This window comes from Schistocerca piceifrons, chromosome 1, assembly GCF_021461385.2.
Source record: "Schistocerca piceifrons isolate TAMUIC-IGC-003096 chromosome 1, iqSchPice1.1, whole genome shotgun sequence".
Lineage (NCBI taxonomy): Eukaryota > Metazoa > Arthropoda > Insecta > Orthoptera > Acrididae > Schistocerca > Schistocerca piceifrons.
Window position 1 is genome coordinate 61,225,302 of NC_060138.1, and position 21,153 is coordinate 61,246,454.

The window sequence follows — 21,153 nt, forward strand, 5'->3', positions numbered from 1 at the left end:
GGTTGTGTGTGATGTCCTTAGGTTAGTTAGGTTTAAGTAGTTCTAACTTCTAGGGGACTGATGACCTCAGATATTAAGTCCCATAGTGCTCAGAGCCATCTGAACCTATGCCAATTGCCGCTGGGTACCCCAGAGCCAGAATGCGGTCCCCAAAGTGCTCCTCCGTGACGTCGCTCTGCTGTTTCGATGGGGAAGAGCTCCGTCTTGCATGAACCGCATCTTGTCGAAATCATGATCACTTTGGATAATGTGGATGAAATCATCATCCAAAACCTTCACGTACCGGTTGGTAGTCAAAGTGCCATCAAGGCATATCGCTACCATTATTCCGTGACTGGACATTGTACACCACACAGACATGTCTACGTCTACGTGATTACTATGATATTCACAATAAAGTGCCTCACAGAGGGTTCAATGGACCATCTTGAATCTGTCTCTCTACCGTTCCACTATTTATCGGCGCTCTGGGAATACGACCACTTAAATTTTTCTGTGCGAGCTCTGATTCTACTATTTTATCGTGATAATCGTTTCTCCCTATCTACGTAGGTGTCAACAAAATGTTTTGGCATTAGGAGGAGAAAAACGGTGATTGAAATTTCATGAGAAGATCCCGTAGCAACGGAAAACGCCTTGATTTTAATGACTTCATCTCCACGTATCATGTCTGTGGCACTATCTCCCCTATTTCGCGATAATACAAAACGAGCCGCCCTTGTTTAAACTTTTTCGATGTCATCCGTCAGTCCCACGTGATGCGGATCCCACACCGCACAGCAATACTCCAGAATAGGACGAACCAGCGTGGCGTAAGCAGTATCGTTTGTAGACCTGTTGCACCTTTCAAATGTTCTGCCAACGAATCGCAGTCTTTGGTTTGCTCTACGCACAACATTATCTATGTGATAGTTCCAATTTAGGTTATTTGTAATTATAATCTCTAAGTATTCAATTGAATTTACAGCCTTCAGATTTGTGTGCCTTATCGCGTAATCGAAATTTAGCAGATTTCTTAGTACTCATGTGGATAACTTCGTACTTTTCTTTATTCAAGGTCAATTGCCACTTCTCGCGCCATAGAGATATCTTATCTAAATCATTTTGCAATTCGTTTGCCGCTGAATGCGGATTCTCAGTTCCCCAAATGCGCCAATTTAGCTTATTGATGAACCTAACCACATGAAAGTGGCCTTCGTCGCTAAACCAGACCACATTCATATTAATGTCCTGCGAGTGCGCATGCGCATACTGACTCCCATCATGCACCGCGGCTAACCGTACAGTTTGGACGTCCTAACGCAAACTGTTCAGAAGATAACGACTTTTTTATTTCGTGGAGTTCAATAATTGCCAACTGTGTATAAATAACATATCGTTATTATCTAGTGTTCCAACTATTTATACTGGTCCGAAACGGATGACGCATCGTAACGTTTCACCTCCCTTGCTTTCCTTCTTTCATTTTTTGCAGGGGGTCCCCCACTCTGCTGGGGGAACTTGATTGAAATCGATGGTTGCAGACCCCTCGGTTTAATTGTTCGTGCTGATCCTCGTGTGGATTGTTTTCCCTGTGGCACTAATGGTAGTCGCAGTTGAAAATAGTAAACGTATTTTATGGGAAATACAGACTCTACATAAGATATAAATCTCAACACGCTGTAGTTTCAGTTAGATGTTATTAGTCGTTTATGTTAGCCATTATAAAGAATAATATTTAGTCTGAAGCGTTGTCCCGAGCATTTCTTCTACAAATATATATACATTTACATATGTATTTATCCTGAGAAAGAGATATTCTTTATTTATTACAATAATAGAGACTACCTTCGTTGCAATTATCAAGAATTAACAATGAGCCAGTCTACGTACGACGTCTTGGACACATGTGCAACTAGCATAACTCATTTCCGATTACTGATTCACTGGTTTCTGAAAACACCCGCGGTTTTCACACGCCATTGTGGATAAAATAATTAATTATAGACGTTTCACTGTTTCTCGATGCTTCTCTGTGGATTTCATTCACGTTCTCCGACAAGGAAAGAAGTGAACGTACCTTACATGTCTGACGTAATTATTCTCAACTCTGTGTTGCAGGTGCGTATTGGTTACCTGCTGCGCATAAAATTTCTGAGTCCCGAACACGAGCGCTTCTTCATGGGCGCTGTGCGTCTTACTGTGGACTACAGGAAGAAGAATGGCGTGGTCAGGAACGATTTCGTCAACCTGCTGCTGCAGCTGCAGCAGAAGGGGCAGGTCGACCCTGACCACGACAGTCCTGACAAGGGCAAGGAGGTTTCTCACTCACCGGACACCGACTTCAGTAAGTATACGCATGCCACTAAGAACGTGCAGCACGGTCTGCAGGAAGATGACGTTTCTTCCTATGAAAATGGTTAATCAGATTGGAAAAGGGCTCAGGTCATCCCCGTTTTCATGAAGGGACGTCGAACAGATGTGCAGAACTATAGACCTATATCTCTAACGGCGATCAGTTGTAGAATTTTGTAACACGTATTACGTTCGAGTATAATGACTTTTCTGGAGACTAGAAATCTACTCTGTAGGAATCAGCATGGGTTTCGAAAAAGACGATCGTGTGAAACCCAGCTCGCGCTATTCGTCCACAAGACTCAGAGGGCCATAGACACGGGTTCCTAGGTAGATACCGCGTTTCTTGACTTCCGCAAGGTGTTTGATACAGTTCCCACAGTCGTTTGATGAACAAAGTAAGAGCATATGGATTATCAGACCAAATTCTGGTTGGATTGAAGAGTTCCTAGATAACAGAACGCAGCATGTCATTCTCAATGCAGAGTAAGAGTGACTTCGGGTGTGCCGCAGGGGAGTGTCGTGGGACCGTTGCTGTTCACAATATATATAAATGACCTTGTGGATAACATCGGAAGTTCACTGAGGCTTTTTGCGGATGATGCTGTGGTTTATCGAGAGGTTGTAACAATGGAAAATTGTACTGAAATGCAGGAGGATCTGCAACGAATTGACGCATGGTGCACGGAATGGCAATTGAATCTCAATGTAGACAAGTGTAATGTGCTGCGAATACACAGAAAGAAAGATTCTTTATCATTTAGCTACAATATAGCAGGTCAGCAACTGGAAGCAGTTAATTCCATAAATTATCTGGGAGTAGGCATTAGGAGTGATTTAAAATGGAATGACATATAAAATTAATCGTCGGTAAAGCAGATGCCAGACTGAGATTCATTGGAGAATCCTGAGGAAATGCAATCCAGAAATCAAGGAAGTAGTTACAGTACACTTGTTCGCCCACTCCTTGAGTGCTGCTCACCGGTGTGAGATCTGTACCAGATAAGGTTGATAGAAGAGATAGAGAAGATCCAACGGAGAGCAGCTTGCTTCGTTACAGGTCCAGAGACAGACGCTGTAAGAGAGGTGTTTTGGATCACCCTGTGCTTTACTGTCAAAGTTCTGAGAGAATGCGTTTCTGCGAGAGTCAACCAGTCAATTCTTTTCTTCTACCTGTATCTCGCGAAAAGGTATTGAAGGTAAAAGTAGAGGCATCGAAGCTCACAGTTCTTCCCGCGAACCATTTACGACTGAAACAAGAAAACGGAGAAGCAACAATGATGCACGATGTACCTTACACCATAAGGTGGCTTGCTAAGTTCAGATATAGATGTCGAGGGACTGGAAGCTCCTCTCAAAGTAAACATATGTAGAATATTGTGCTTAAATAGGCAGTAAGGCTGATTAATTATTGTATGGATATAAGATTGTAGAACATTCAATGGAAACTAGGTTTGTTCACATTTTTAAAAATATAGGTATTCCGGTGTATCGATATTTAAAAAATTCCTTACCGTCCCTAGATGTATCGAAGGAATGTATCGATATATCGACGGTAAAGCTACCCACGTGCTTGCCTATAAAAATATCGGCTGCACATTGTAAATATACTGCCGGGTTTAGAACTCTGTATTTAAGCACTGATTTATTATTAGATATTCTTTACATCAACAAGCTAGCACCCTACCTATCCTCCCAAGAGCAATAAATGAAAGGAAAACTACACGCGTTCACTCTTGGCAATAATCACTTTGATAGCAATTGTAATTGCATATACGAGTAAGCTGCGTTAAGTGGCGTAATAGAAGGTGTCCGATGGGTCCTTTTTTCGGTGTCGTGACATATCTGATTTGTCTGGAACACTTCATGTCGACTTTCCTGTTTTTCCATTTCCGCCAACGCCAGCGACCTAGCAGCTGGAGAGTCAAACTTGCTTGGCGATGCTAAACGTTGCAGTTTCTGTTGGTAACGCCGAGTGTCGATTACGTCATAATTTCCTCTCACACGTCTCCGTCTACCATACAGACAAATTTTCTCATTTAGATTTTTGTTCATCATTTTCAGCAACTGTCTTTGAAGAATTCCGATGTGAAGAAATAGCAGGTGTGCTATTCCTTTAACATCCTCACTTCCCCCCCCCCCCTCCAGTGGACATATACTTCCTTCACACAGTCAGAGAGACAGAGTGCACTTGGTGAAACCTCAAGAAGTAGTAAGACCCCTTCACACATTGAAAGTAAATTATGTTCTACTACAGTTTCAAAAGAACAATTTCAGATATTTACCAGAAATTGTGAAAAAAATATAATATAAAATAAAAATATCGGCACTCGACGTTGCCATTTTGATATCGATATATCAGTGTTCAATATCGCTTGTACAAAAGCGATATTTTCACAATGGGTCTCGATATATCGATAAATCTTTATAACATCAACAGCACTACTACAAGTAGTCACATCCATAAAATATCTGTGAATATGCGTATGACATAAAACTAATTGCAGGTATGACGGATGCCATACTGAGATTCATTGGGAGAATAGAGAGAAAATGTGTCCCACTCATAAAAGCGGTAGCTTATAAAACCTTCGTTCTACCAGTATTTAAATATTGCTCGTCATTCTGGGATCCGTACCAGAAAGGGCTGGGACAGGAAATAGAGGAGACCCAAGGAATAGCAGCACGTTTCGTTACAGGTTCGTTTAGTATACGCGAAAGCGTCACGGAATGCTCAGCCAACTCCACTGGGAGATACTTCAAGAAAGACCCTCTGAATCACGTTGTGGTTTGCTGTAAAACGTCAAAAACTGACGGTCCTCGTATGGATATTTCAAAGAAAGATCGTGGACGTTAGATTGGAGAGACTCTAGCTTATATGGAGGCTTACTATTAATCGCTCTTTCCGCGAACAGTTCAGACTGGAAAATAGCGGAATGATACTGATACACGAAGTACTTTCTTAAACACACCATAAAGTGGCTTGGGTAGATGCAGACATAGGTTTAGAAAACAGATTGTAGTGATAACATTCGAAAGGCAAGAAAGGCAGTGCGACAGACCAGTCGCTTATACCATTGTTATTGAATCGGTACATCAAACCAACATAAAGATAAGGAAGGAGCAATTTTGGAGAGCGGATGAGAGATACCGAGGAAGAGACGAAAATTTTAAGTATTGCCTATAACATTACAATTCCTGCAGAGACTCTCGAGGACAATGGAGTTCAGGTGACAGGAATGAGTAGTTATCCAGAAGAAAAACCATAAGACACATGTCAGTAAAAGTACATTGTAGGTAATGAAGTGTAAGCAAAATATATCAGGCGACGCTGCGCGAATTTCATTCGGAAATGAGGCCCTGAAAGTAGTATATGAGACCTGCTATTTGGACCGTAAAACAACTGACGGCGACAAAATATAACCATGCAGCCTGGGAGTAGAAAGGAACGGTTTTCTTAACGAAGGGAAACTGTTGATGTCGACTATAAATCCGGTTTACGAAACGTTTCCTGAAGGTGTTTTTCTGCAGTGTAAGTACACAGAAGTACGGATGATTAAGAGTATACTCAACTCAACTACGACGCCACAGGAACATTCTTGAGATTATATCGACAATCGTGTAGCTAAAGTGGATCTACTGATTTAAACCTCGAAGGAAAGAGTTTCATGGCACAACTTCAAAACGTGAAGGGATAGGTCACCACCACACACCTGTCGCATCGAGGAACATTAAATTTCTTAAATGTGGTAGGTGTGAAGGGTAAAAACATATGGTGAGAAGAAGGCTCGACTCCACTCTTGACCATTTTCAACTGAAAAAATACGGAATTTGTTGTGGGCGACGGCCGCGGTGGCCGTGCGGTTCTGGCGCTGCAGTCCGGAACCGCGGGACTGCTACGGTCGCAGGTTCGAATCCTGCCTCGGGCATGGGTGTGTGTGATGTCCTTAGGTTAGTTAGGTTTAAGTAGTTCTAAGTTGTAGGGGACTTGTGACCTAAGATGTTGAGTCCCATAGTGCTCAGAGCCATTTGAACCATTTTTTGTTGTTGTGGGCGGCGTGGAATATTTCCGCTTGAGCGTATGTACACTACTGGCCATTAAAATTGCTACACCAAGAAGAAATGCAGATGATAAACGGGTATTCATTGGACAGATATATTATACTAGAACTGACATGTGATTACATTTTCACGCAATTTAGGTGCATAGATCCTGAGAAATCAGTACCCAGAACAACCACCTCTGGCCGTAATAACGGCCTTGAATCACCTGGGCATTGAGTCAAACAGAGCTTCGATGGGGTGTACAGGTACAGCTGCCCACGCAGCTTCAACACGATACCACAGTACATCAGGAGTAGTGACTGGCGTATTGTGACGAGCCAGTTGCTCGGCCACAATTGGTCAACATGGTGAGAGACCTGTGTGCTGGCCGGGGCAGCAGTCGAACATTTCTGTATCCAGAAAGGCCCGTACAGGAACTGCAACATGCGGTCGTGCATTATCCTGCTGAAATGTAGGGTTTCGCAGGGATTGAATGTAGAGCCACGGGTCGTAATACATCTGAAATGTATCGTCCACAGTTCAAAGTGCCATCAGTGCGAACAAGGGGTGAACGACACGTGTAACCATTGGCACCCCATACCATCACGCCGGGTGATACGCCAGTATGCCGATGACGAATACACTCTTCCAATGTGCGTTCACCGCGATGTTGCCAAACACGGATGCGACCATCATGATGCTGTAAACACAACCTGGATTCATCCGAAAAAATGACGTTTTGCCATTCGTACGCCGAGGTTCGTCGTTGAGTACACCATCGCAGGCGCTCCTGTCTGTGATGCAGCGTCAAGGGTAACCGCAACCATGGTCTCCGAGTTCAGTCCATGCTGCTGCAAACGTCAGCGAACTGTTCGTGCAGATGGTTGTTGTCTTGCAGATGTCCCCATCTGTTGACTCATGGATGAAGACGTGGCTGCACGGTCCGTTACAGCCATGCGGATAAGAGCCCTGTTATCTCGACTGCTAGTTATACGAAGCCGTTGGGATCCAGCACGGCGGTCCGTATTACCCTCCTGAACCCACCGATTCCATATTCTGCTAACAGTCATTGGATCTCGACCAACGCGAGCAGCAATGTCGCGATACGACAAACCGCAATCGCGATAGGCTACAATCCGATCTTTATCAAAGTCGGAAACGTGATAGTACGCATTTCTCCTCCTTCCACGAGGCATCACAAAAACGTTTCACCAGGCAACGCCGGTCAACCGCTGTTTGTGTATGAGAAATCGTTTGGAAACTTTCCTCATGTCAGCAACGTTGTAGGGATCGCCAGCGGCGCCAACGTTGTGTGAATGCTTTGAAAAACTAATCATTTGTATATCACAGCATCTTCTTCCTGTCGGTTAAATTTCGCGTCTGTAGAACGTCATCCTCGTGGTGTAGCACTTTTAATGGCCAGTAGTGTAGTTTCATTAAGTTCCGATGTGTGGTGGCACTATATGTAGCCTTTCCAAATGCCATCTGTAAGGGAGTTGCGTTCCAAGCCTAAGAGCTGCCATTGTGTTTCTTTCAGCCGAAAACATGACCATCAAAGATATTCTTAGCGCCAGCAGAATGTCTGCGGAGACCTGCAATTGATCAAAAGCGCGGTGAGTCGTTGGACGCGGTGCCTGTCATTATCGCAACAAGGTCGCACAGACCTGTCCCATCCATCGCGCGTCGGCTGGCCGCACACAGCTGTAGCTTCTGCAATGATGGAACGCGCGGACCCTCTCATTTGAGGTGATATACGGATCACAATCAAACATGTCGCTGTATAGCTAGACGACTTTGTTGGTAGTGCCGACACACTCGTCCACCATTTGGTGTAGTCGAAGGTGTGTGCCAGTTGGATTCCTCACGCCTAACGGAAGTCCATAAAGTGAGACGACGGACCTTCTGTGCGTAATTGTTTGGGCGCTACGATTCTGATCGTCGAAACTGCAATCCACTGAGTGGCGCTACTCTACTTCTCCGTCGGAGAAAAAGTTCAAAGCCACACTCTCCGCTGGGAAAGTCACAGCGACGGTCTTCTCGGACTCTGAAGGGGTCATTCTGTTTTATGTCCACCATCACCTGGGAAGCATATTGTGTTATCTACATCTACGTGGATATTCTGCAAATCACATTTAAGTGCCTCGCAGAGGGTTCATCGAACCACCTTCACAATTCTCTATTATTCCAATCTCGTACAGCGCGCGAAAAGAATGAACTCCTTTATCTTTCCGTACAAGCTCTGATTTCCCTTATTTTATTGTGATGATCGTTCCGCCCTATGTAGGTAGGTGTCAACAAAATATTTGCGCGTTCGGAGATGAAAGTTGGTGATTGTAATTTCGTGAGAAGATTCCGTCGCAATGAAAAACGCCTTTCTTTTAACGATTTCCAGCCCAAATTCTGTATCATTTCTGTGACACTCTCTCCCATATTTCGCGATAATACAAAACGTGCTGCCTTTCTTTGAACTTTTTCGATGTACTCCGTCAGTCCTACCTGGTAAGGATCCCATGCCGCGCAGCAGTATTCTAAAAGAGAACGGACAAGCGTAGTGTAGGCAGTCTCCTTAGTAGGTCTGATACATTTTCTAAGTGTTCTGCCAATAAAACGCAGCCTTTGGTTAGCCTTCCCCACAACATTTTCTATGTGTTCTTTCCAATTTAAGTTGTTCGTAATTCTAATACCTAGGTATTTAGTTGAATTCGCGGCTTGTAGATTAGACTGATTTTTCGTTTAACCGAAGTCTAACGAGTTCCTTTTGGCACTCATGTGGATGACCTCACACTTTTCGTTATTGAGGGTCAACTGCAACTTTTTGCACCATTCAGAAATCTTTTCTAAATCGTTTTGCAGTTTGTTTTGATCTTCTGATGACTTTATTAGTCGATAAACGACAGCGTCATCTGCAAACAACCGAAGAAGGCTGCTCAGATTGTCGTGTATATAGATAAGGAACATCAATTTGACTATAACACTCTTGGGGAACGCCTGAAATCACTTCTGTTTTACTCGATGAATTTCCGTCAATTACTACGAACTGTGACCTCTCTGACAGGAAATCGCAAATCCAGTCACATAACTGAGACGATTTCTATAAGCACGCAATTTTACTACTAGCCGCTTGTGTGGTGCAGTGTCAAAAGCCTTCCGGAAATCCAGGAATACAGAATCGGTTTGAAATGCCTTGTCAATAGCACTCAGCACTTCATGTGAATAAAGAGCTAGCTGTGTTTCACAGGAACGATGTTTTCTAAACCCATGTTGACTGTGTGTCAATAGACCGCTTCCTTCGAGGTAATTCATAATGTTCGAACACAACATATTTTCTAAAATCCTGCTGCATATCGACGTTAACGATATGGGCCTGTGATTTAGTGGATTACTCCTACTACCTTTCTTGAATATTGGTGTAACCAGTTCAACTTTCCAGTCTTTGGATACGGATCTTTCGTCGAGCGAACGGTTGTATACGATTGTTAAGTATGGAGCTAATGTATCAGCATACTCCGAAAGGAACCTAATTGGTATATAGTCTCGACCAGAACACTTGATTTTATTAAGTGATTAGAGTTGCCTCACTACTCTGGGGATATTTACTTCTACGTTACTCATGTCGGCAGCTGTTCTCCATTCGAATTCTGGAATATTCACTTCGTCTTATTTTGTGAAGGCATCTCGGAAGGCTGTGTTTAGTAAATCCTCAGTAAACTGAAGAAACGAGTTTAGCGTGTACGTCGCCATAAACTTGCAAACAAACTTCTCCTTTTCTATGACAACGCGAAGCCTAACGCAATTCTGCGCACCCGAGAGGAGTTCACGAAACCATTGGATTGTTTTCCACCCTACGACCTTAATCTCGTGCCCTCGACTTCCATCTGTTTGGCTCAATGAAGGATCCACTCCGTGTAATTCAGTACGTTAATTATGAAGAGGTCATTGATGCAGCAAAACCTTGGCTCCGACGTCGACCAGCAGAGTGGTATATCGTGCAGGCATACAAGCCTTTCCAGTAAGGCGGCGTAGGAGCGTCTTGTGCACGCAGATTAAGCTGAAAAACAGCGTTTTGTAGAGTGGGGAATAGTATAGTGTGTTGAAATCCTGAATAAAACCAACACGATTTATAAAAAGAAATGTTGCATCACTCACTGACCTTCCATTTTACGATATATTAAAATGATCTACATCTACATCCATACTCCACAAGCCACCTGACGGTGTATGGCGGAGGGTACCTTGAGTACCTCTGTCGGTTCTCCCTTCTATTCCAGTCTCGTATTGTTCGTGGAAAGAAAGATTGTCGGTATGCCTCTGTGTGGGCTCTAATCTCTCTGATTTTATCCTCATGGTCTTTTCGCGAGACATACTTAGGTGGGAGCAACTTACTGCGTGACTCTTCAGTGAAGGTATGTTCTCGAAACTTCAACAAAAAGCCCGTAGCGAGGTACTGAGCGTGTCTTTTGCAGAGTATTCCACTTGAGTTTATCTACTATATCCGTAACGCATTCGCGATTACTAAATGGTCCTGTATCGAAGCGCGCTGCTCTCCGTTGGATCTTTTCTATCTCTTCTATGAACCCTATCTGGTACGGATCCCACACCGGTCAGCAGTATTCAAGCAGTGGGCGAACAAGTGTACTGTAATAAAAATGGTTCAAATGGCTCTGAGCACTATGGGACTCAACATCTGTGGTCATAAGTCCCCTAGAACTTAGAACTACTTAAACCTAACTAACCTATGGACATCACACACATCCATGCCCGAGGCAGGATTCGAACCTGCGACCGTAGCAGTCGCGCGGTTCCTGACTGAGCGCCTAGAACCGCTAGACCACCGCGGCCGGCAAGTGTTCTGTAATCTACTTCCTTTGTTTTCGGACTGTATTTCCTTAGGATTCTTCCAATGAATCTCAGCCTGGCATCTGCTTTACCGACAATTAATTTTATATGGTCATCCCAATATAAATAACTCCTAATGGCTACTCCCAGATAATTTATTGAATTTACTGCTTCCAGTTGCTCACCTGCTATATTGCTGACCTGTTACATTTAAGGTTAGCTGTCTTGGTAATCACAGTATTCTATGAGGAGTATTCAGAAAGACTTAGCCAGTTCCATGGAGTGTTATCTATTTTATGAAGGTAAACAACTGAGAGTACAGACTAACGTTGGTGTATCGTGTTGCAGCGCTCACAGACGAGCTACTCGCTGCACAGTGCCTCGTCTTCTTCGTAGCGGGCTTCGAGACATCGTCGACCACAATGAGCTTCTGCATCCACGAACTGGCAGTCAACCCGCATATCCAGGACCGCCTCAGGGATGAAGTCGACAGCGTTCTCAGTAAACATGGAGGGCAGGTGACGTACGAAGCCGTGCACGAGATGTCCTACCTCGACATGGTGGTGGCAGGTAAGGGGAATTCAACCACCGACATTAAATACACTCATGGAAATATGAAAAGCTTACAGTTTACACCTGTAAACACGAAACAAGTGAGAACAGTGATTAAAAGCTCGCGGTCTTCCAGATGGTTGTTAGTGTTCTTATCCCGCCCTTCCGCAGGAAATGGTGAAGATGGCTGTTGTCGAAATATTGCGGTTTCTAAACTCTGCGGACCGACTGGAAACACGAGAGCTTTTCCTTCATACTTGGGAACACAACATTTGCAGCGGAACTGATAGACGGCAGTTAAGTTCATGACCCATAGCTCTGTGCCATAAACGTATACGAGATCATTTCTCAGTCAGGCTCATCACAAGTTTGAACCTGTCCTCCATGTTTTACTACCTTGGGCTGTTTTTTTCTTTCATTTCTGTCTAGGTGCCACAAGAAACGTTTTCTTTAAGCTGTTTTGTATATTCCTGTCTTCACAGCGACAGGGTTAACCTGGTGCCGGAATATAAGGCCCAATAATGTGTCCCACCATATGGTAACAGTCTCCCATACATTTATTTCCTCACCGATCCCGGAAAACTCCATTGCTTCTTATTTCATTACATCTTTTAGTGTCACATTTGAAATGCTCCAAATTTCTTCTTCTCCTGGCAGCTGATAGTACGACTTCCAGTTCTATACGATGTTACCTTTATTTACTTAAATCCAAGTCCAAAAAGTACCAAACACAACATAATACCGAGACTACAGTCTAATGTTAAGCCAGAGAATTTCATACTTCCCGAATCCAAGGTTCCGCAGCAAGGGCATTTGCTGTAAACAAATCTATGTACTATGTCAGAGGGCTTGCTCAGATTACCGTAAACCAACAAAAGTTCAGAGTCGTGTCTTGAACCACATACACAAAATTTGTCGCCACTGGCGACCCACACTTTCAGATTAACCTTTCCGCTCGTCACTCCTGTTCTCAAACTGTTGACAGCCACCGAAGTCCCGTATCGGAGACCGCAGCCTCATGGCAATTTCTCTTTTGCTGTCCACAATCCACCAGGGGACTTTGCTCTCCACATCTCATACCAACGTGCTATTGCGGAAGTTGAAACAGGAAACGTTTTCTCGATTTCCGTCGTTGTGGATAAGCAACAGTTCCAAACAAACGATTACTCGCATTCGTTTCTTGTCTCCTCTTTTCAGTCTCTCATGCTACATGTCTTGTTACAACTGGAGTCGTTGTTCCCCTTAGCAGAAATATCGTGTTGACTGGAGTACGGCTCGGGCATGCTGTGACTACGTAACCTGTCCCGTGGAGAGACACGCCCACGTGGTTAGCGTGAGCAGAGTTCCTCGGCGTACTCTACAGTAGAGGAACACAGACCGAGCGCGGGTGGGCAGCAGAGGCTGGGCTGTGCTTCCCGTGTTGTGTTTGTCAGTCTGAGTAGGATACCGGTTTCTGGTGCATACCTTCTATCGGGTGTCGCTTATAAGTTAGGGCACGGTACACTTTCAGCCCCAGGTATCGGAGGTGAATGCAGTGACTTAAACTGCATCAGCTCTCTTCTTGCCTCCTTGGTGCGTAGATCGAAGCCGCATATGAGTTCAATACGGGTTGGGTTTGGTGCGGTTGTCGTCGTAGTGGATACCAAGTCCTTTGAGAGCACGCGTTGGCTTGGACTCTACTATTTTAACTGTCGGTTCGTTATGACCGATAGCTGTGGCGTCTGCGTAGATGAAGAAGTGGGTTCCAGTGTTGAATGGCTGATAGTTCCTACATATGTTTTGCAAATATAAGATCCAGCACATTTCCTTATGGAACGCCATTCTTCTGCGTTCTCCATCGGCTCTTTTTGCCCCTCAGTTTGACAATAAATCGTCTGTTCTGCAGCAGAGACTGATTAAACTGTATCAGTTCTTAGTTGTGAACAGCTTCCTGGTTTCTTGTTATTTATGGTATCATAAGCAGCTCTAAGATCGATAGAAGCAAATCCTCTTACCTGCTTTCTTTCACACCCTTCCTCGATGTGCTGGGTTAAATGATGTAACCATTATTTGACTGAAATTCTATGAAACCTGTCTGTCATTTAATAATCTACCAGCCGACAGAGTCAAAATTTCGATTGAAAACCATTCTCTGAATAATTTTAAACAGATGGTACATAAGTGAGACCGGTCTGGACTTCTTGGGGAATCGTTCTTTGCTTGGTTTGCTTTGGTTGCCTTGCTACAGATCTTCGAGATTATCATTCTAGACCACTGTTCATCAGTTTCAGGCCGAGCGTCCTTATTTTCTCCGATCTCATGTGATTTGAGCCTTCATATTTGATGCTTTACATCATAGGCATCAGATACCAGAAGAACCTTATTGAAGGAAATAATCTGTTTCTGATTTCTTCTTTGCTTCAGTCATCGTACCTTTGCTCACTAAATGAGAGAATTCTTCCCAATTTCCGCAAATGTATCGTCCCCAACGCTTAAGCAATCCGTTATTATCGTACTATCGCCCTCCATCACATTCGTATTTGCGCTGCTTATCTTTCAGTTGCGTACCATTTTAAGTATGCATTCCGTCGCATTCAAAGAATCTTCGAAGTCTATCTTAGAATCTACTGGGAGTGCTGTGTCGCCTGCAAACCTTAGTATTCGAGTGTGTCCTCCGTGCTGTACTTTTAATACTTTTCCTAAATTCCCTTTCAATTGTTCCATCGATTCACAGACTTGCAGATTGAACAACCACGGTGATCCACTCCACCCTGCGTTAAACAGAGTGATCATTAATAAAACCCGAGCGGTTCTGGGCGCCTCAGTCTGGAACCGCGCCACCTCTACGTTCGCAGGTTCGAATCTTGCCCAGGGCATGGATGTGTGTGATGTCCTTAGGTTAGTTAGGTTTACACAATTTTGGTAAACATTTTTGAAAAGCAGTGATCAATTAATTGTTATATTTTGACTCAAGTTCAGTCTTGATCACATCATGTATGTTTTAATAATATAGGTAACCGGTTTCGGTTCTTTCTACAAAACCATCATCAGACCCATGGCTCCCTTAGGATGGTAGGCGGAGCTCTCCTCGCTGCTGCGCAGACAACTGTTTAAGTAACTCTAAGTTCTAGTGGACTGATGACCTCAGATGTTAAGTCCCATAGTGCTCAGAGCCATTTGAATTAATGAAACCGACAAACTGCGGGGACGGTAAAGGTGGCTTTGTCGGTAAAGAGGACTGATGATAGAAATCACATAATTATGATGGTCTGGTGGAAAAGCTATCGACAAAATCCTTTCTGTGGAGGGAGACCCGCTGCTGATAATCTTTGCACTCTCAGCAGGTGATAGGGATCGTAGCAGTTGTCGTGCAGGATACACATAATCCAACTTTGTCTTACACCATGTCAGTGGCCCACTTGCCTGGGGCTTGTACTAGGGTTCGTCTCAATATCCTGTAGTCCGCCGCCTTCATGCAGCTTCGTCTGTCTGAGGAGCCACGAGCACAGAAGTGCGAAAAAAGTGCCTGAAATACATATGTTTTTGGATAGGGTCTGCCTTTAGCAAAACACAATTTCGTTTTTTAACTCAAACTGCAGTTGCAGCGTCTTCAGTGATCTTTTATTTCCATCTGATAAAGATAAAGAGTGTTCTTTGTTGTTTGTATACACGTAGATATTAGTTTTCAAATCGTAATTACAGATATTTGAAAAGACACATAAATTACGAGTTCATACCTTTTTACCACATGGTGTGGTTTTTCTGATGTGTTGTTTTTCTACAGTGACCGTTTTGTTGCACAATTTGTCATCTGCAACCACTTATACTTCAAAGTAGACAAATTGTTTACGCCAAAATTACGATTTGAAAACTTGCTATTTCTATACGTGAAATTATTTAATTCTATTTGCGAGTGACTATTTACATAATGTTTCACTTACATTTTCCATTTAATCATCTTCACTATATATTGAGTTGCCATTGTCACTATCACTGTAACTGTTTCATTGCATTACCAGCTGTAAAAACAAACATGACAGGCAGTGGAACAATTGAAGGTGTAAAAGCAAGATGGCTGACAGTGGAACAGTTGAAAGAGTTCCTGGCAGTTGTATTGAATCTTTCAGAGGCGTCTGTGATTTTTTCCTTGTGTGTGTGTGTGTGTGTGTGTGTGTGTGTGTGTGTGTGGGTCGGTGGGTGGGTAGGTGGGTGGGTGTGTGAAAAAGGAGAGAGAGAGGGAGAGAGAGAGGGTGACAGCAGGTTTAGGGATTTATTTTTTTGTTTTATGTTATGTTCACCTCAAATGCACTTACACAAAATGCAGCGAAATGTGATCTGAGCAGACGCTTCTGGCAATACACTCAGTGAGATGTGTCATGTATTGTCGTTGCTCACTTGTTCATCGTTGGTCTTGTGTGTGTTATAGTGCTGGTTTTGAATATGTGTGTGTGTGAGTGTGTGTGTGTGTGTGTGTGTGTGTGTGTGTGTGAGAGAGAGAGAGAGAGAGAGAGAGAGAGACAGACAGACAGACAGACAGAGAGATAGAGAGAGAGGGAAGAGGGAGGGAGGAAGAGGGGTGGAAGAGAGAGAGAGAGAGAGAGAGAGAGAGAGATGGAAAGAGAGGTGGGGAGAGAACCAAGAAAACAGATGTTCTCTTTTTCTGCTATGTTTCTTGTAGGGAGTCACCTTTGTATACTTCATTGAGTGTTCCAAACAGTGTTCTGTTGCACAGTGTTGTATTTTCATTCAGGATTCTCTTTCCCTGTATTACTGCTTTTTGTATTTGGTAGTTCTCCTCTATTGTGAGTTTTGATAGAGACTGTTCCTTTCTCTGGGGATCTTAAGATCGGTCTCCATGATTTCTGGGTGGTAGTTTCCTTGTATTACGTGGTCTACAAAAGTGGAGTGTATACTGTGACAGCTTAGGGCTGTGAGGTGTTTGGAGCACCTCGTTTTGAAGTTTCTTCATGTTTGGCCTATGTAGACCGACTGGGATGCACTGCAGGTTAACTGATATATTCCAGCTTTGGAGAATTTGTCTGCAGAGGTGTTCTTAGATCTTACATTCTTGTGTATTGTGTTATTTGTGCGGAGTGCTATTTTTAGCCCTTGTTTCTTCAGTCTGTTTCAAATCCTGTGTACGTTTTTGTTGCTGTGTGTTAGTGCACGTCATGCTGTACTCTTTGTAGAGTGTTCCTGGTATCCTGTGTTTTGCAGGAGATTGTGTTCTTGGTTCTCTGTTGTGGCTGGTGATTTGTTAATGGTTTGTCCTCTTTTAATTAGTTTTTTTAGTTTTGTTGTTCAGTTTGTTTGTCATTTGTGTGTTGTACCCATTCTCTCTGGCTATTTGGTGTATTGTATTTAGTTCCTGTGTGTAGTCGAGTTTGTCCAGTGGAGTTCTGTTGAGCCTGTATAGCATGTGTCTGAAACTTGAGAGTTTGTGTGGTATTTTTTGAAATCAAAATATTCAATGAAATCATACATCCAGAACATTACAAGTTTACATAATGGTACCGATATGTAGATGACATCATTTTCTTGATTGATGAAACACAAATCCGAGTAAAACAATTACACAGTGACATAAATACAGTTCACCCAAAAATGAAATTCACCATTGATACAGAGGAGGAAATTAAGCTTAATTACTTAGACATTACCATACACAGTATCAACAAAAAACATAATTTTGGAATATTCAGGAAACCTACAGCCACAAGTACAACCATTCACATCAACTCCAACCACCCACAAGCACATAAACTTTGAAGTTTCAGACACATGATACACAGACTCAACAGTACTCCACTGGACAAACTCAACTACACACAAGAACTAAATACAATACACCAAATACCCAGAGAGAATGGGTACAACATACAAATGATTAGCAAACTGAACAACAAAATTACAAGAAAACCACCACCCAAAAAACATGGAGACCGATCTTAAGATCCTCAGAGAAAGCAACAGTCTCTATCAAAAACTCACAATAGAGAAGAACTATTAAATACAAAAAGCAATAATACAGGGAAAGAGAGTCCTGGCTGATAACACAACGCTGTGCAACAGAACACTGTTTGGAACACTCAGCGAGCTATACAAAGGTGCCTCGCTACAAGAAACACAACAGAAAAATAGAACTTCTGTTTTCTTGGTTCTCTCCCCACCTCTCTTTCCATCCCTCCCCCCCCCCCCTCTCTCTCGCTCTCTCTCACTCTCTCTCTCTCACACACACACACACACACACACACACACACACATTCAAAATCAGCGCCATAACACACACAAGACCAACGATGAACAAGTGAGCAACGACGATACATGACACATCTCACTGAGTGTATTGCCAGATCTGTCTGCTCAGATCACATTTCGCCACATTTTGTGCAACTGCATGTGAGGTGAAGTAGTGAGCGGGAATTTATGAAGAACTGGGTGAAAGTAATGCACTAAATAGTAGCTGATTGAGACACCAACTAGGTACACCAAGCAGGACGGAAAATGGAAGTACAGAAACGTACATAACCTCTAATCTCAAAACAGCTCTCCACAAATACGCAGTAATTTCAGTTTATTGGCTAGTTTGCAGATGTCATACTGCCAAAGAAACGACAAAAACAAGCACTAAAATAGATGTTTAATAATACAGTTTAATTATCGATGTAATTTTGAAGTGAGTGCCCAAACAAAATGAAGCAAATTGCAAATATTGTATTTCTTAGGCCTGCAGTAATTAAATTATTACAAATGTGATGTTGTACTTTAAGAAAATAAAAATTTAATCCCCAGAAGATGACACACTGGAGTCGAAACATGTCTGGGGAAATATAAAAATAAAGTAATTGTTTCCAGAATTTAAAGTAATTGTGTTTGCATAAGGTTGATTTCCAAAATATACCAGTTTTTACATTGAGATTATAAATAAACACTTCAGACATTTTGAAATTTTTTATGACGACATAATACACTCCTGGAAATTGAAATAAGAACACCGTGAATTCATTGTCCCAGGAAGGGGAAACTTTATTGACACATTCCTGGGATCAGATACATCACATGATCACACTGACAGAACCACAGGCACATAGACACAGGCAACAGAGCATGCACAATGTCGGCACTAGTACAGTGTATATCCACCTTTCGCAGCAATGCAGGCTGCTATTCTCCCATGGAGACGATCGTAGAGATGCTGGATGTAGTTCTGTGGAACGGCTTGCCATGCCATTTCCACCTGGCGCCTCAGTTGGACCAGCGTTCGTGCTGGACGTGCAGACCGCGTGAGACGACGCTTCATCCAGTCCCAAACATGCTCAATGGGGGACAGATCCGGAGATCTTGCTGGCCAGGGTAGTTGACTTACACCTTCTAGAGCACGTTGGGTGGCACGGGATACATGCGGACGTGCATTGTCCTGTTGGAACAGCAAGTTCCCTTGCCGGTCTAGGAATGGTAGAACGATGGGTTCGATGACGGTTTGGATGTACCGTGCACTATTCAGTGTCCCCTCGACGATCACCAGTGGTGTACGGCCAGTGTAGGAGATCGCTCCCCACACCATGATGCCGGGTGTTGGCCCTGTGTGCCTCGGTCGTATGCAGTCCTGATTGTGGCGCTCACCTGCACGGCGCCAAACACGCATACGACCATCATTGGCACCAAGGCAGAAGCGACTCTCATCGCTGAAGACGACACGTCTCCATTCGATCCTCCATTCACGCCTGTCGCGACACCACTGGAGGCGGGCTGCACGATGTTGGGGCGTGAGCGGAAGACGGCCTAACGGTGTGCGGGACCGTAGCCCAGCTTCATGGAGACGGTTGCGAATGGTCCTCGCCGATACCCCAGGAGCAACAGTGTCCCTAATTTGCTGGGAAGTGGCGGTGCGGTCCCCTACGGCACTGCGTATGATCCTCCGTGCGTCGCTGCGGTCCGGTCCCAGGTCGACGGGCACGTGCACCTTCCGCCGACCACTGGCGACAACATCGATGTACTGTGGAGACCTCACGCCCCACGTGTTGAGCAATTCGGCGGTACGTCCACCCGGCCTCCCGCATGCCCACTATACGCCCTCGCTCAAAGTCCGTCAACTGCACATACGGTTCACGTCCACGCTGTCGCGGCATGCTACCAGTGTTAAAGACTGCGATGGAGCTCCGTATGCCACGGCAAACTGGCTGACACTGACGGCGGCGGTGCACAAATGTTGCGCAGCTAGCGCCATTCGACGGCCAACAACGCGGTTCCTGTTGTGTCCGCTGTGCTGTGCGTGTGATCATTGCTTGTACAGCCCTCTCGCAGTGTCCGGAGCAAGTATGGTGGGTCTGACACACCGGTGTCAATGTGTTCTTTTTTCCATTTCCAGGAGTGTAGTTTCAATTTCTACTTGCAGATTTCATAGGTTTTTCCCTATACGCTTTATTGTTTAGGTTTTATTACTCTTCTTCTGTTTGTGTTCATACAAAATATCATTAACACAGTAAGAGGAAATAAAGCCGTTTTCTTCATGTTACGTTTTGATTAATGTAGCCAACTGTTGAAAGTTAAAAACGTGTTTATGACATCAGCATTCTGTGAATGTCTGTGTGTGCTTAAATTTATTTGAATTATATTTGCTTTACTATAATTACGTGTGTGCAAGCTTACTGCTTTTATTATTACTATTACTATTCACTTTTTAAAAATTATTTTACGAAAGCGTATGAGACAGAATTTGTATTTATTTTAGGCCGAAATACAAGCTTACACAGCCACGTGCTCACACACACACACACACACACACACACACACACACACACACAGGGAGAGAGAGAGAGAGAGAGAGAGATAGAGAGAGAGAGAAATCACCGAGATACTGTTTATTAGTAACAGAACTCTTTATATCCCTAATGTAGAAAGTACAATATCTAAGATGAAATAATGTAAATTACAAATATGGTCATATTTCAGGTCAATAGAGATGTCTTTTGAATAACAACCCGTCAAGTGTGACACGAGAAAATTCGGTGCATTCATCCGTAATTAGACGGCCCCCTACTGATAATTATGAAGGGAATACATTTTTAATTATAAGTGAATGTGAATATAACCTAGTGTTGTGCTTCTATAATTAATGTTGCTACTTGATACTTTCATCAGTATAATCTATGTCTATCTCGGAACCACTACTAACAGTATGGTTATTTATATAGCAGATCAATCAAGACTCTGCTATCGTAATAATCAGCATCGCAAATTTGATGAATTATTGCATCTGATTTACTTCAAAACCTTTTGAAGCTGATACTGAACAATCTTACCAGCAGAGCAAGATGTTGACAGTTGCAGGCGGTCCTGGAGCCATTCAAAAACTCTCACTGTAGACTATGACTCCAGGGCTAATACTCGGAAAGGAGTTTCAAATCC

General features: G+C 43.4%; 1 protein-coding gene across 1 annotated transcript in view; it reads left to right on the forward strand.

Annotated features, from left to right (window-relative positions):
- Positions 1-21,153, forward strand: part of LOC124786328 (probable cytochrome P450 6a13) — a 421,393-nt gene that overhangs the window by 386,404 nt on the left and 13,836 nt on the right. The window contains exons 4-5 of the mRNA XM_047254255.1: positions 2,101-2,326; positions 11,563-11,784. Of these exons, the coding sequence (XP_047110211.1) occupies positions 2,101-2,326; positions 11,563-11,784 (448 nt within the window). The remainder of the gene's footprint in view (positions 1-2,100; positions 2,327-11,562; positions 11,785-21,153) is intronic.